The 17,256-nt window shown below is 40.4% G+C and overlaps 1 protein-coding gene across 3 annotated transcripts in view; it reads right to left on the bottom strand.

Moving 5' to 3' along the window:
• The window catches only part of LOC105934953 (5'-AMP-activated protein kinase subunit gamma-2), a 32,564-nt gene extending 16,076 nt beyond the window's left edge, over positions 1-16,488 (bottom strand). Inside the window, exons 1-3 of one of the 3 annotated variants that reach the window (XR_004931226.1) lie at positions 16,156-16,488; positions 14,453-14,518; positions 8,522-8,771 (exon numbers count right to left, since the gene is read on the bottom strand). Coding sequence is in view for 2 of the 3 variants with exons in the window: in XM_036138212.1 (XP_035994105.1) it covers positions 8,522-8,771; positions 14,453-14,518; positions 16,156-16,239 (400 nt within the window). In the remaining variant the exon portion in view is untranslated. Of the gene's footprint in view, positions 1-3,851; positions 4,655-8,521; positions 8,772-14,452; positions 14,519-16,155 lie in introns of those variants that run through there. The other 2 variants (XM_036138212.1, XM_036138213.1) reach the window with 2 other exon arrangements.
• Between the last annotated feature and the right edge of the window lie 768 nt (positions 16,489-17,256).

Genomic DNA, 17,256 nt, shown 5'->3' with positions numbered 1-17,256 from the left:
GGAGAATGAATCAACCTTTAATTTCTACCTCCAAAGGTTTTGCTGCTCTCCTGACCACTTCAGCTGAATTTTACCAATTAGTCTAAGTGAAAAAAAGCATCTTCCTCTCAAAACAATAAATTAGTCTGCTTTTCTAACATTTCGTACTGCCGTCTGAAGCTGCGTGAAGGTTAAACATATTCTTTTCATTATTGTAATCCATAATAAAATCCTTGTAATGTCGAATAGTCATCGTGTCAAACTTCATGGTGAGAAGTCGTGTTTGCCCCGTGTAATTCGTAGCGTTACATGACCTCAGAAAAGTGAATTTTCGCAGATTTCATCATCTGACCAAGTCTTATAAAGATGACGTTCGTTGTGACACTAGGTAATAATAATAATAATAATATTCATCATCTTCGTCGTGGAAACTTTGTACATTTCAACAAAATTTGTCCTTTGCGTTTAATTTATGATTTAGAGAGCAGCAGGCTGCCACTGTGCAGCACCCAGGGAGCATTCTGGGGCTTGCTCAGGGACTCACAGTGGCAGTATGGGGGATTTGAACCAGGGAACTTGCAGCTTTCCCAGGAGTCCAGCACCCTGCTCTACCTACTAGGCCAGGGGTTCCCAAATTCATCAGTCTGCGACCCCCAAAATAACAGTGCCAGAGACTGGTGACCCCCTTCTGGCGGGTGGGACATTTTGGGGGGAAATTATAAGAATAACGACATAAGAATAAAGTCGTACTTTTATGAGAACTCTTACAAAAAAGGGGCAGCCGTCCCCCCCTGCGTTAAATTGAGGACTGTTGAGCATCTTTTTCACAAATGAGGAAATACTAAATATTTTAAGCACATCAGCATCAAATCACCTCACGGCCCCAAAGAAGTGTCTAGTGACCCTCCAGGGGGTCCCGACCCCCACTTTGGGAACCCCTGCACTAGGCCACCATTCCTGCGTTAAGACTGAGCTACAATGATCTTTTATCCCACAGATTATGTTTCCGTGATGGTAAAACCATGCAACGCTTAAGACCCTGAAGCCATTGTGACGAGCTGTTTATTTTAGACGCATGTCAACACGTCAGCATTTCTTAAAGTGAAAGGTCTGACTCCCTTAGTTTAGAAAACAGTAAACATGAACACATGCTCAGGTATTTCTGTTAGGGATATTTCTGTGTATGTCTCAGGCCTTGAGTTACACTTCAGCTTTCTGCCAGAAAGATCCTGTTATCTAGTGACTTGCAACTGTCTCTTCTTTCAAAGTCAGTACGCAGGATTTGAAATGCTAGATTTGCATTTGAGCCTTGACTGTGTAATGCGGTAACACGCGTTTACAGAACTCCTCAGTTATTGTCTGATGACATCCCGGTGAGCAGAGCTCTGTGAGTTTGCTAATTAACGATGCAGAAGAGTTAATTCTTCTTTTAATTCTTCACTCCTCCTTTTTGCACGGGCATTTGTTTGGAAACCGCATTAATTAATCAAATTCATCATCCTCCTTCGACTTGGTCACAATGCTGTTTCACGCCACCATTTCATCTTTTCTTCCCTGCGTAATCTTTAACGATTCCAACAAAGTTTACTTTGGTTTTTTTTCCTCATATCTCAAAGACTTTGCTCAGCAGAGTTGTTTCTTATCCACAGAACGACGATTAGGTCGGCTCAACGAGCTGTTGTGAGGGGAGAGCTAGAAAAGGAGGACAGCGAGGACCTGTAAAAGGTTTTACCGTTTATTATTGCAATAAATATTATTCTTAAGAAATTCCAAGAAATCTCCCGTTCTTCCTTTGTGTCTGACACTTAAACTCTCAAGAAATTTCACAGGAAAAAAAATCTTCAAATAAATTAACTTGGACATTAGTTTTGGATATTAAAAGAGTCTAAACTAGGTGATGTTCCCTACATGCACTGATGTGATGTGATTAAAAGAAAAGATAAAAATGTGTTTTCTAAATGTTCAGCCATCCTTTTAGCCATCCTAAGAGCTAGTGTTAGAACCTTTGGATGTAAAAAGAGGGAAACAGAGGCAGTCATCTATAGTCTGACGTTTGTCTCAGGAAAGCTTGCCCTACTTCTCAAGTTCAGCTGTGAGATGTTTGAGGGGTTCCTTGAATGTACGGCCCATTTCACGTCACCCCAGAACATCTCAGTGAGATTGACACCTGGGCTTTGACTCTGCCAGTCCAGGACTTTCCAGTCCTTTGTGGATTAACGAGTATGTTTTGAGTAATTATAAAGTTGCCCAGGTCATGCTGCAGCAATGAATCCCTGAACCACAACACTTCTTAATGAATCATAGATGGTGTGGCTTTTTTGGAATACTAGATTTGGGCTATGCCAGATATCTCTGCTCTGGGTAAATGATAAATAATTAAAATAATTCATTTTGTAGCCTCACTGGTTCACAGAACATTATTCCAGAAGCCCTGCTCTTTATCGACATCCTCTCTGGCAAAACTTCAGTATGGCTTTTGTGTTTTTTTTCTTTAGGAAGCAAAGATTTTCTCCTTACACACCTCCGATGAAAGACTTTTCTGTACACTTGATGACTTTACAACCTTTTGACACGTCTTTAAATCTCCTAACACACTCATAAGATGCCACAAGGCCTCACAGTTGTTTTCAATCAGTCATTTTCTGGCATATTTTTCATTGCGTCTTGTGAAAAACTTTAAATTATTTCTTTAATTGTTGTTCATTTGTATCACTTCTGTTTTCAAGTATTGTTCAAATTAATATTAAAAATCCATGCTTACAAATAAGCGAGAAAAACAAACTGGCTGTCTTAGCCAAAGACGTCTACCTCCTCTTGTTCTGAAAGCTTATACTCTACTTTAGTGACAGGCTCAAAGTGGAGCAGCTATTCTGAACTCCTTTCGGATAGCGGGACAGAGAAAAAAATGACATTGAAGGGACGAGAAGCAGAGTACCTAATTACTCTGGGACTAGAAAACTCCTTCAGCCTCTGTGCTGATGCAGATGCAGGGCGGGGGATCAGCTGCACCAGTGGTGCCTCAGTTTATAATGTGCAGCATTTGTTAACCTATACATACATGCATGCATTTGGTTGCTGTGATCTTGCAGGCCACCCTGTCTTGAACGAGAACTACACCGTGATTCCCTGAAAAACACCCAGATGCAGTTTTAGATTAACAACATGAGGACACTATAGTTTTCTGACTAAAAGTGTGATTTTTGTAGCAGTAAAACAAAAAAAAAAAAAACACAAGCTGAGAAATAAAAGCTCTTGCATGACGCATGCAGACTGAAGCAGGCATATCTTCGTCACTAAAGCATCTTTCAAACTCAAACAAGCTTTAAATGTGCAGTCATTTGCATTTGTCAAATGTTGCAGCATAATAAACTACTGTGCATCTGTCCTTGCTGAGCACACAAGCAGATTTGATAAAGAGTCAAAACAGCTATCGATAGAGCTATCGATTTTACTGGTCAGTGGGAAGATAGTGGAGGCTGCGGTTTATGGCTCTATGTTGCAAATAGAGATTTCAGTCCTAATTTTAACTAATAAGCACAAATGAAAGAAGAAACCTTTATAGTTAAATGGCAACAGAAAGCATACATTAAAAAAAAACACTATTCAGATAGATCAGCAGTTCTTTAAAGTAGATTTAACACATTAGAGCTCACTGCTGACTTAGACTGCAGCAGCTATGGCAGAAAGATGCCAAAATAAAACACCTTAACGGCAGATTTAGTTTAACCTGAAGGATAGTTTATAAAACTTTAATGGCATTTACCAAATGAACAACAATCCTGATGTTCAATGTTAAGAACATTTAATTCAAAATTTACTCCGATGATGACCTTAGTCTCACTAGAATAAGAAAGAGGAGTACGGCACATTACCGGCCAAACACGACGCCTCGGACTGATGCCGTCCCTCTAGCCCATCCTGCTCTCTTCGTTTCTTGCTCCTTCTCAGGCTGCCAAACCTCTTCATGGGAAGCACTGGGTGGTTGGCTCAAAACTCAATTTGACCATGACCATCCGCATCTCGATGGGAATGAACTCTCACAACTGCCCCCCGACAGAGTTACTCCATTTGCTTTCGGGGTTGTTGTTTTGTTTCTCTTTTTTTGTCTGTGTCTTTAAAGTTGAAAATAAATCCAGCTTAGAAAACCGATGGTCTTCAAGAAACTGGCTGACTTTAATAAATTAGCGCAACTTTCCAAGATATAGGAGTGAACTGGCAAATCAAAAGGGGAAAAAAAAGGAAGTGCTGAGCCAGCAGGAGGTGGTGTGCAGCTCCTAAATTAAAAATAAGGGACAGGGATGTGAAAGCTGTAAATTCCAGAGAGCTTTGGCGTCGGCGATGCTCAGATCAGAGCGCCTTGTCTTCTCTCCCTCCCTCTCTCAGAGGTGCTGGCGCTGTAAATTGTCAGGTGCAGCTGTGGGTGGCATCTCTCTAATATAGCAAGCCCGCCCGCCGCTGTAAAAGGAGGCGAGTCCATACAAAAAGCCCCGCTGATTGGCTCAGGCGGCACGTCTCCCCACCCTCCCTCTTTCTCACGGAGTAAATTCAGCACAGGAACATCTGCTTCACTCAGTCATCACGTGAGGTCACTTCGCCGGGCTGCTTCTGGGGGTAAAAGCCTTCATTTGTAACTTCCAGCTGAACACAATGCAGTTGCCCGCCTCGGTGACAGCTGTGTCAGTCGGCGTCTGCAACCTGACCTTTAAGACTGCTGAGACCACCCCTCTGTCAGATGACATCAGCGGGACGTCCCATGCTCAGTCAGCTGATCAGAAAGCGTCAATTCAGTATCGGTGCCCTCTCCTGCCCGCCTTCGATGCCCCCCAACTGCTCGTAATAGTTCCAGCGGGGCCAGTATAGATTTCAATTAACATGTGAAAGGGATGAACAGCCAACATGACTCAGGGGGTCAGATATAATCAATGGATCATCAGTTGTATTAAACTTTTAGTGTCATTAAAAATGATCCAGGCTTCAAATCCACAAGAAAAGTGATGCTTCACCGTTGGAGAGATCCTTCTTTAGCAAATAAAATAAAACGATACCTTGTAAGGACTGGCTTGCAAGAATGTAGAGGGTCAAAGCTACCCAGCTCCTTTATTTACTGACAACAAATGGCACATTGGCAACCAAAAGTGAGAGAGAAGGGAGGAGAAAAAAAAAAAAAAGGTGCATGGCTGTGAAGGGAGCTCCCGAGAGTCTGGTCACTTCCAGATAAGGCGATGGAAGCGCAACAGCGGTACGAGGCTGACAATGTCCAGGCGATGGGAAAACATATTTAGAAACAGAGCGGAAAGGGCCAGCATTCAGGTCATATTTGCATAGATACAAGCAGATTTAAGACAAAGCTGTGGTCTGTCAGAGTGGTATGTGAAAAGGCTACAAACTCTGAAGCTCGGGGTAAAAAAAAAAAAACTTTGGTGTTAGAAACAGTTGCTACAGTGAAAGCTTTGTTAATACAGTTTGAAGAGAGAACTGGGGAATGAGACTTTGGCATTAGCCCCACCTTGTGGGGAAATAAAGGAATCAACAAAAACATAGAGCTAACGCAAAGTGCCTTGGAAAAGCATTCCTTGAACTTTTCCATATTTTTTCCTATTAAGACCACAAACGTCATCGAATATTATTGGGATATTACAAGATAGACCGCCACAAAGTAGGATATAACCCCGAAGTGGAAGGGAAATGAATCATCTTTTCTTTTTCTTTTTTTTTAAGTGTGCCAATGTGTTGTAGACTGACCCCCATTTTGCTCTGATACCTTTGAATAAAATCAAGTGCAACCAATTGTAAACAGAAACCATGTGATTAGTAACTAGATTCCAACATGTGTTTAATTTAAACTCAGTAGAAATCCAGCTGTTCTGTGAAGGCCTCAGAGGTTTGGTCATTTACATCTAGAAATACCTTTTTATGTTTGTACAAGCATGCTGCATACCTGCTGTTGCCTCTATGTTTTACTCCCTTTTCTCTTCAGCGTTTAAGGTGTGCTATGGTCCCTGAGGCACAGATTATGTTTACATGACAACATGGAAATGACAACAAAGACCTTGAACCTTGAACATCCTGCAGATCACTGTTCAATCCATCATGTGAAAACAGAAAAAGTGTGTCGGAGTGCAAAACCTGCGTAGAAATGTCAATCCACCTGATCTGACCGGCCAGGCGGCGAGAACATTAGTCACTGAAGCCGCCAAGATGCCCGCGGTGACTTGTGGAGCTGCACAAATTCACAGCTCACAACCATTACTCACTTCATAAATCTGGCCTTTATGGAAAAGCAGCAAGCAAAAAAAGAAAAAAAGCCATCGGAAAGAAAATGTCATGACCTGATCAGTCAGGAAACATCTGCAGTTTGCAACAAGCTCTGCAAGGGACAAAGCTAACATGTAAATGAAGTACAGGTCGGGTTAAACCAAAACCAAACCTTTTAGCCAACAAGCACAGATGACCTGCTGTTAAAAAAAAAAAAAAAAATAGTTGATGGATGGAAATAAATAATGTGCAATTCTGGAAGAGAAGCTGACCTGCAGAAGACCTGGGAGAACAACCCAAAACATGCAGCTGTAGCAACAACTGAAGGGTTCAGATCTAAGAATATTTAGGTGTTTGAATGAATCTATTGACATCCAGAACAAACTGCAACTGAGAATTTTGAAATTACCTAAAAACGGATGTTTACAAGGACAATGGCCTCTGGAGAGTGTTCACGGAAATATAAACACTTTCACCCAAACAGACACACATAACTGATGCTCATATAAACACACGACTAGTCTCAAATGTGTCTTGGCTTATTTGTGCTTTTTGTGCAAGAGGTTTTTTGATATCTCAAACTGTATCCTGTTATAGGATAAAGTTTGAGTTATGTTTTTTTCCCTCCCATCTTCCTTTTTTTTGTGGCCTCTATATTTTCACAGAGTAAAGCAGCGCCCTGTGGTCACCGCGTGGTGACCTTGGCAGCAAGGCATCAGTAAATCGTCTCCCCCTGAAATGTTTGTGATGTTTGTTTGTTTGTTATGCCAATTGTACTGAAATAACAATTTCCCTCTGGGATTATTAAAGTACTTCTGATTCTGATGTTTGCGTTCCCTCTCTGTTCGATCAGAGTTGGAACCGTTTTGCAAAGAGACAGATTTCAGTCTCCAGCAAAGCTAGTAGAGAAATATCCCAAAAAGCTTTGCAGCTGTAGCTGCACTGAATATCTGTTCCACAAATTACTGACACTTGTTCACAGGCTGTAAACAAATGCACACCACACTTTTCAGATTTTCTATTATATAATTATTTCACATACGCACAATTTAGTGTTAGTCTATCAGATAATATTCCAATCAAATACACTGAAATGTGTGGCTAAAACCTAACAAAATAAAAATAACAAAGTTAATGGGTGTGAATACTTTTTCAAAGTACGGTAGATAAATATTTTACTGAGGGCACTCAATCATGCTGACCTTTGGTTTAAATGTTCCTTTCCCAGCAACCATTTAGAGATGAAGCTGTGTCTCAAAGCAAATCCCATTCTAATGAACCCAAGCTGCTCCCTTTGGAGGACTGAATCAGCTGGAGTGTGTTCTGATGGTGTTTTTAAGTTTGCTCACAATCGATACCATTCTCCAGAGGAAACCGAGCACGATAAAGGTTTGGCCCGAGCTGTGCTATTCCACCAGCCTCTGCCAGACGGACCCTCTGCGAGGAAACGCAGAAGAATGGGTTCATGTACGCGCCAGAAAAGACGCATGACTCATTCGTGTAGCCGTTTGATGCAGCTTCCAGCACGGCTGTTTCCATGAAGACGAGGCTGGTTTTTGTTATGTAACGATAAACCCAAAATGCATGGAGACACGAAAGCTCCGTGTTTGCCAGTGAGGCCTGCACCTCATGAAGCACGGCCTTGTTCTACCAGCCCCGTCTCATTTCGCCCCGGCTTTCTGGATTATGGTCTAATGGGCTTCAATGGGTGCTGGTGAATACACTTTGGCAGGCCTCCAATGGGTGAGATGACAAACGTGTAACTTCATATAAGCCAAAAAAAAAAAAAAAAAAGGGAGTCTCAAAACAGCTAATTTGTTTTCCTGAGATAAAAAAACGTTTATAATAACATGCAAAACCTGTCCACAGGTCAACCGTCACAATTGCAAACCTTGTAGGCATGGTAGCTGCTGAGCACCGCAATGAAAAGAAGTGTTTGTTTTTTTTCCTCCTCCTTCTTCTTCTTCGAGGAAGAAGTTTCATCTTTCAGTTTTGCCTCAACGTTCAGCGGTAAGGAGCAGAAAAATGCTGATATGTTCTGTACAACCTCGATCACAAGCGGCACAGGGAACCGAACGTGGCTTTAACTTGTGCAGGAAACCCAAACAATGAGAGGTAAGTTTCACCACATGCGTCTGACTTCCTTCGGAACGCTCTTCCTCTTTGATCTTTATTCACACATGAAATCAGTGTTCTGTTTTCACGAGGAATAAAGATCGGAATGCATCGTTTTAATGAACAAGCTGAGTCTTCATTATGACTGCAGCCTAGCGGCTTATCCACCTACCTCTCCGGGTTCTCGAGAAGATTTTCATGCTTGCGGACGTGGAATTGGACCTGAAGATGCCGCTGAAGCTGAGGCGATGGGGGGACTTGGGCGAGGCGCTCTGTTGGGAGGGGTAGGGGAAGATGCTTTTGGGTGAAACTGATATGGGCTTTGATGGCGCCGGAGCGGAGTGGGGCGCTGAGGGTACGCTGGCCGGGTTTTTCGCAGAAAACCCTTTGCTGGGGCTGGCTGAACGAATGAGACGCTCCCCCTGAGAGACAATAAAGAAGACGGCGTTTTACTCCCCAGCACATGAGTAAATGCTCGGTTGATTATGAGTGGGAGGATGCAGGGTGGCTCTGCGAAAGCTCTGTACACAAAACAGCGAAGGGCGAAAGTGAAGACAGCCAGAATCAGGAAAAAAAAGATTTATTGTGAAACAAGGTCTGCTGATTGCACATTTTGTTTTGACTCACTTCTCCTTTTTGCACGGGCATTTGTTTGGTTAGCTACACTGTAACAGCTAATGGTACCTCATAAAAGGCTGTGTACAAATCTGAGTCCCATGTGAAACCTGTAATAAAGCCCACAGTCTCAGGGTAATTTCAAACTACCAATGTGGATGGGAGGCTGCACCTAATTTAGTATTATTGCAGCTTTCACCTACCAGTTACTAAAGACATATGCATACACATACAGTGCTTTGCTTAAAAAGCATTTATACGACGGCACATTATACCCTTAAAATTCAGTGCATTTGTTTAGGTATCCTTATGTGATAGCTGATATAGATATACCCTGAATACCATGCTGCAGTTTTCTGATTTTAATTTGTAAAAAAAGCTGAAAGTTTGAAATATTCACTCTGGTAAATTAATGTACAAATGGAGGATCCAATGACTTTCATGAGTTTGGTTAAATATAATAATCAACGGGATTTCAAAAACGGTAACTTATATAAGCAACGTGTCATTTCAAACAGGTTAATTTGAAAATAAAATGCAAATAGCCAAGGTAATACCACTTTACAAAAACATCTATTCACTAACTACAGAACTGTGTGTTTGCTGCCAACATTTTCAAAGATTTCAGATAAACTGTTTCCCAGCTGAACCGCTTGAACTACTCTTAGAACAACACAGAGTGAATAATGAAAGTTCAACAATATTCAATGACTACAGCCATTTTATAAATGGTAAAAAAAAAAACCTGCGATTGAGAGCAAAAAAAACTGCTTTTGGAGTGTTTGGGAAAGCTTTTGACACAATCAATCATGACTTATTGATAAATAAACTGGCAGATTATGGGATTAGAGGGATTGTCTTTGACTGGGTTTGACGTTGTTTGAGAAGCAGACAGCAGTGTGTTTGCTCTGAAGGCATAAACATTGCATTTCAAACGTATAATTAGATCCACCAGAGTTTGTGTTTCAGTAAATGGAGTAAAAACATGTCAAAACATAACTGTTCAAATCATTATACAAGATTATAGTCATTATGAATATAGTCTATAATAAGTGTTTTTTTATTAGTTCTATTGTTATAGACAATACAAATATAATTTTATCATTAAAAATAAAAAAATACACTGCTTTAGTGAATAAGTTAATTATAATACAAGGTATGATTTGTTATATATTATAAGTACTGTACGTGGCAGCACATTTATTTAAATGCTAAGAGCACCGCAAGATTCCCAAGAATGACAAACTACTAAATATTTTTGCATGAATGATGTAGCACCTTGCAATTTAATCTATGAGCTATATAAATAAGGATAGCAAGGCGTGATTATGCTGAAATATTGAACATTGGGATTAAAAAAAAGTTTATACTTACACCCACTCCTTTCAGCATGCGATACTAATCTATAATGTATGCAGTTTTATGTTTTGCTGTGGATAACTTGCACATATTCAAATAAAAACAAACAAAAAAACTTTGTGTTGGTCTCTCACAAACTATCAAAACAAACTGATTTTTGGCAGAAATGTGACAAGAATGTAAAAGAAATTTGAGAGATATCTATTTTTTGGAACTGGGACGATGCGTCTATGAAAATAATGTAAATTTTGTTGTTTAGAAACACCTTAAGGGTTTGGTTTGGTCAGACCACAGATCACCTCACTTAAACTCGTAATAAACCATCTGAACCTCAATAAACTGTTTTAGCGTGTTGCGCTAACAGTTTACCTTAAAGTGATAAACAGGAGTTTGGTTTCCCTGCATAGCCACAAACTGTTGGGTGATGCTGTTTTTCAATGTGCTTTACACTTTGCATTCAGCACTAAAATATACCCATGTCAGCCTGGGTGACCTGCGGGTAACAGATCCAGATCTAGTGGCTCTTTTGGCATTTGTAGAGCACCGAAGCCGTGACATTCTGACAGCAATAACCCTGGAGCCAGTCACTGTAGTCATATTATGTTTTCCACAAATATTGCCGACTTGTTGTTGGTAAAAGAAGAAAGATTAACGAAAGCCTTGCAGCACCTGCAAGGCTGACTTGTTATTTCCCTTTATACACATGAACCCATTTTCTTACAGGCTACAGTTATCCTTCTTGCAGCTGAGGACAGACAGCGTAAACTAAAATCTACCCCAATCTGTAAACAGCTGCGACTTTTCTTGAGTAACCAGACATAACATCCAAGTAAAGCCCTCCTCTAAGCTGTCTCCTGTAGATGTGACTTTATAATAGCCGTGGGACCATCAGCCAGCTGCAGTCAGGACAAACTGGCAGCGAGACTCAGACGCCGATGACACATTTACATTTATCAGGCAGTGATAATCACAAGGCATCCATCTGATTGGACTTTGAGCTGATTCAAGTTGTTAATGTCCTTTACTACTCAGTTGTACACTACTTAACGTTTTTTAGTATGCCATTTTTAATAATGCTATAGTATTTTTTCTTTTGTAATTTTGCCCTTTTTTTCTCTCTCTCTCTCTCTCTCTCTTATATATAGATATATATATATATATATATATATATATATATATATATTTATATATATATATATTATATATATATATATATATATATATATATATATATATATATATATATATATATATATATATATATATATATATAGTTTTTACCTTTGTGTGTATCTGCATGCTGCATTTGCCCTTCACTTTGCTGGTACACCTGAATTCCCCCCACTGTGAGACAGTAAAGGATATTTTTATTCTATTTTATTAAAGGATTACTTAAATATGTCCTTCTTAAGGTTCTCTCAGTTCATGTAGTTTATTTGCGGCTTTTATTATTATTAATATTATCATTATTATTATCATTATTACTATTATTTTCAAGTCTGTTAAATAAATTGGGTTGCGTCTGTTTGTATGAAAAGCTGCATGCGCGGAAGCAAAGGTGTTTTCATTAAATATGACAACTATCCCATGGAATGCAATGTGTCATGTAGTCGGTGTTATTGTTTTTTTTCCTTTTTTCAGCCATTTCCCTGTTTAAAATACATTTTTTTCCTCTGCATATTAAGAAATAATAATGCTACTACTAATGTACAATGGTTTGTTTATTTTTATTTTTTTTACAGTGATAAACCCCTCTTCCAAAAGACAAATTCTTCCTTTAATTTTGCAAGTGATCAGTTTACCAATAAATCAGGAGATATTCCACTTGGCTCAGGTTGATTCCTACAAAATGTTTAACATTATGTTGTTCCAATTTTAACTCTGAATAGTAAATCACAGTCGTTTGCCTTGAATGGTTTCCTTTAAGAAAACAAATGTAGTTGTCTTGTATGTCCTTTTTTTCTCCTCATTGTTGAAAACAGGTTTTTAGATGTGATACTAATCGAGGAAAGATATTTCACTGGTGGTTAGAAAACAGCTGCACGGGCTTGTCTGCAGCACCTCTTGTGCTCCAGGAAAAAAACACTATTATTATAGGCTGTTTTCTTTTTGGGGCAGTTCCTGCTGACTGCCATTCTTTGGATAGGTGGATGGGTTATTAACAATTGCATGTTTAAATAAAACATTTACACCTGTAGGGAAAACACTACTGTTTTAATTTTTTTCGACCTGTCCTTGCAGCATCTCTGAATCAGCTCAAGTGTTAGCAGCTACATCCTCCCATCCAGACGCCAAAGAGGCAGGTCTGCTGCTAAATATCTGGATTTAACATCAAAGCAGTAATGAAGGTAATAATGGAAACTATTGCCTCTATGTGACTTGGACATGGTCAGCAACAATGATCAGGAAGACTATCTACTTTAAATGGCCAAGACATCATTTTACCACAACCATCAGCGTTAACCCTTGATAGAAAAGAAGATAGACCCTTTCCTTTATCTGGCTTACGTCTACCAACAGGACGATGCAGCTAAAATCAAGACTCGGCCGACCAGGCGACATTTTTTAACGTTATCTGTCCATTTTCCCGAGCTTGTGTAAATTGTTGCCTCAGCTTCCTGTTCTAGGCTGACAGGAGTGGCATATGCTGTGGTTTTCTATTGCTTTAGCCCACGAGCATAAAGCTTACACTGGTTGTGCATTCAGAGAGGGTATTCTGCATACCATGGATGTATCAAGTGGTTATTTGAGCCATCTTGACGCAGTCAGTGTGCGCATTCTCCTCTGACCTCTGAAATCAACAGGTCCCCCTTTTTCACCGACAGAACTGCGTTTTACTCTCTGTAAACTTAAAAAGAAAAAAATCCCCATTCAGAGTCCCTTAAACCCCCCCTTCTTACCCGTTCTTATGCTCTGGTTGAACTTCACGTAAGCAATTAAACAGGTGTACCTAGAGAAACTCCTGATTAGAGTGTATATTTTTGTAAAAAATTAAACCATCTCTCTGCTCCATTAAAACTGTATCAACATTCCTTTTCAGCGTAGCGCTCTGTGTGTTTAGAAGCTGGCCTTCACAAGGTCAATAACAGGTAAACAGATGGAGGCACCGTTTGCTGCGTAGAGACCAAAACAGAAAACACGAAAAGTGGAAGCCAGTCTACCAGGAGACAAAGAGAGCCTCCTCCTCCCACCGCTGTCTCCTGCCTGCTCTGGATAAACCAACAACAACTCGTTTAACCATTTGTGTGCCCCGATGCACTGCACAATTAAAATATACGGGGGGGAGCTCATGCTGAGAGGAGTGTTTTCGGTGCAAACAGTGAAATGCAACATTGGCGTTTTGACAACACAGCCTGTATGTGGAAAAGATATAAATAAATGACATCACTGTTAGTGAACTTGACACTCTTGTCCTGCAGAAAATAAACAAATAGGTGGTCAAACAACATTTTTTTTTTGTCAATGTAAATCACACAAGGAAGGAGTGTTTTGTTTGGTTCCTTGGTTCTCAGGCACATTTCAGCCTGAGCCAATCATTTGGCAATCTGGAGGAATGAGAGAGCACACACCCATCTTCTCCATTTGCCAACAAATCTAGATCTCGTGTTGTGCAAGAGCTTGTTAAGGCAAGCAAACCAGCTATCAGGGTTTTGTCTGGATAATGCTCAGCACGCCTAAAACACAAGTCAGGGCACAGTTTTATCCCCGCCGCACAAATATTTCGCAGATAAAAGCTGGAATATTCATATTCGGCTACAGCGGATGATTATTCATAATGAATAGGAGCAGGCAGTAGGGATGGGGCTGCTTTCTTTTACCAACCACATAAAAATCAATGCGCTGTACGCACTCAAGCTCTGCCTGGACACTGTGGGCGCGATGCTTAGTGCGGGACAAAGTGAGTTGGCAGAAAAAGAAGACAGTCTAGCTCAATTTTGTCTTCTTTCAAATCCACGTTAAGTTATCCGAAGCCCAAGAAACGCATCAAAACAGAAGCCATAAATCAGCCGGAGGTGGGACAGGGGAGAGGGGAGAGGGGGGAGGGGCGTGCATGAAAAGGGCAAGCTTGAGCAAACAAACAGTTGGAAAGCCATTTACAGAGTATGTCAGAAGAAATGATTGAAGATACCGTCTGAGTGCCACTTTTGGTTGAGCCACTGGTCTCCAGTTTGGGGGCAGTAACGTCGCCAAAGTCCTGCACATAGTAGAGATTTGTGTGTCAGCTACCTGAAAACACAGCAGAGTAAATAAAGTGCATGTTCGAGCAGGTAACACGACGTGCACATTGGCACCACCGACTGTTTTTTTCAGCAGGCTAGACGTGGACTCGGGGGCAGTGAGCGTTTGCAATCGCTGCTGAAACCTTTGCAAAAATGAATGCAAAACATTAAGAACGCGTCTTGCCTACATACCGAGGGCACAACAAAGAAGCACCTTTGCTCCAAAGTGATAACTGGCTGACAATTACAAGTTGTTTTCTTTTACTCCTTATCCAACTCGAGGGGAGAAAAAGTTCACACGGCACTGTGTGGCTCCTATATGTCACGCTTAAGTGTCACATTCATAACGTTACTTCAGATCCGGAGGTTTTCCCCCTTCAAATCCCTACAGCCGCAAGTCCAGAAAAACACTTTTGGACAGTATCACCTGCTTATCCACACAATCCGTGATATGCGAATGTAAAAGCTGATAAGGAATAGCCGTGTATCGATCCCGGCTAATAAAAACAAAGTCTGCAGGTATAATGCAGCGACTTAAATATTTTTGTTGGAATCTGGATTGGTGCTTCTCATTAGTCATGCTGTATAAGCTCAAAACTGGAGCTGTAGTATAAAACTGCAAATTAAGAATGTTTTGATGTCCTTCTTTTAGTATTTCATCAAGCCTAACCAAAAGAAAAGTGGCCGTTTGATTTTGGGATCGATTAAATTAAAATAAGAACCATTTAAAGCAAATGACAAGAAATAAAAAAGAAAATGTTCATTTATAGAGCAACATTTTCTGATACCCTGGCCTGAACACTTGGATGACATCACTGCCCATATATGGTAGGAAGGAGCGTTTTTAACAATAAGCTCACATGCAACAACAACAAAATGACAGAGTTATCTGCCTGTCGTACGATATGTAGAACTTGGCCAATTGTTTTCCTCTTACTTTGATTTTGTTTGCATGTCTTTTTATGACCTGACATAAAAAAAAAGACAAAAAATTTGTTTTCCACTCATCTGGTTTCCCATCACAAAGACTAAAACAAGGCATATAAATTTACTATAATGCATTTTAAAAAGAAAACTCATTTAACCACTTTTAATTTCCTTTTCACCGGTTTCTGATGAGAGCAAAAGCAAAAAACAAAACAAAAAAAAACACCAAAACATGTAGGGAGTTTTTTTTTCTTTTCTCATTACGTCCTGGAAAATTCCACATGCCTGTTTAAAGGACAAAGCAGAAACATTGGACAAACAACCTGCGTTTTAGTGCACATGTAAACAACCGGAGCTCCGCCATGGGAGTTGCCTGCCTGTAGTGACATCACAACAATAATACTTATTGTTCACTAAAAAAAAAAAAAAAAAAGTAAAAAAAAAAAAAAAGATGTTTTTATGAAATACATTTCAAGCAATGGCGTCGTTTCTGCAGAAACTCCGTCCACATTTAACACAGACTAGGAAGACAGTATTTAGTGATAATAACAAACAGGCTGATGAACTTGATACTCGAGAGGCGGAATGCAAAACTAAAAAGTTCCTCAAAATAGGTCACTGGAGGGTAAATTTATTATAAAAATCAGCGACAGAAAGCAAACCGGTTGATACTTCACCGACGTACTGGCATGTTGATCCGCAGACCTCTCTTCTTTTTTGGCATTTTCTTGGAGCTCCCCTTGCTAGACTCCATCAACGTGCTTCCCATTTTGTTTTTTGTTGGGGTTTTTTTCCCCTCTTCCTCCTTTGTTGTTTTTAAAAGAGCAAAAAAAAAAAAAACCACCACCACCAAAAAAAAAAAAATCTGCGATAAACTCGCAAAGTAAGCGAGTGGTTGTTTTCGCCAGCAGAGCCGCAGCCAGCCGTGCCTACCTTGACTCCAGCTGGCCCTCCTCTCTTAACTCTTTACTACGACAGCAGCAGCAGAGAGCAGGCGAGGAGCGGCGCTTCGGCCACCAGGAAGTGGGCTCGCTCGGAGAGGAGGAGGAGGAGGAGGCAGGGCGCTCCTCATACGCCACATTGTTTACAGGTGTTGCGCTGAAATCTGTCACCCGCAGGAAACGGGCTCCGCGCTGCGCTTCCGGGTCTGAGCAAAGAGCGCGTGCGGCCTCCTGCCTCCGTGTCCCCTCAAAGCTCAGAGAGAAATCCTGTTCTGGGAGCTTTTTACCTCCAGACACCAATATGTGAATCAAAATAGACCCTTTCATTTATTTCTTTATTTATTACAGTTAAACACATTTTCTCCAGACAGGTAAAGTAGCCGGATACATGTGTCCCTTTTAAGCGCCTTTTTAAAAATAGATTTATTTATGTAAATCATAAGCTGTTTGTAATGAGGCAAAAACCGAGGGCACGCTGCCAGGAGGGGGGAGAATAATGGTGCGACGGAAACCAATTTTGACACAACACCACCCGGGTCTAATGTCTTTCTCCGCCAACAGGTGTCAGCATGGCTCAGATATTCAAAAACATTCAATATGAAGAGCTCCGTTTACACAGGCAAAATTAATTTTCACTGCTCATTGCAATAATGTTTAAATCTACAAAGACTTACTTGCTGTAAGTTCTAAATTGTTTATTTTACGTTTACCTGGTCTATATTGTCACAACCTTATTTATGACTTGACTTTGTTTTATTTATTCACCTTACATTTTCACATCATAACTTATTTCATGTTCTGCACCACAACAGCATGGCGTCAAATTCCCTGTATGTAAAAAATAA

The sequence above is a fragment of the Fundulus heteroclitus genome, chromosome 6, assembly GCF_011125445.2.
Source record: "Fundulus heteroclitus isolate FHET01 chromosome 6, MU-UCD_Fhet_4.1, whole genome shotgun sequence".
NCBI lineage: Eukaryota > Metazoa > Chordata > Actinopteri > Cyprinodontiformes > Fundulidae > Fundulus > Fundulus heteroclitus.
The sequence above is the reverse complement of the archived record's forward strand: the minus strand, read 5'-3'. Positions and strand labels throughout refer to the sequence as shown.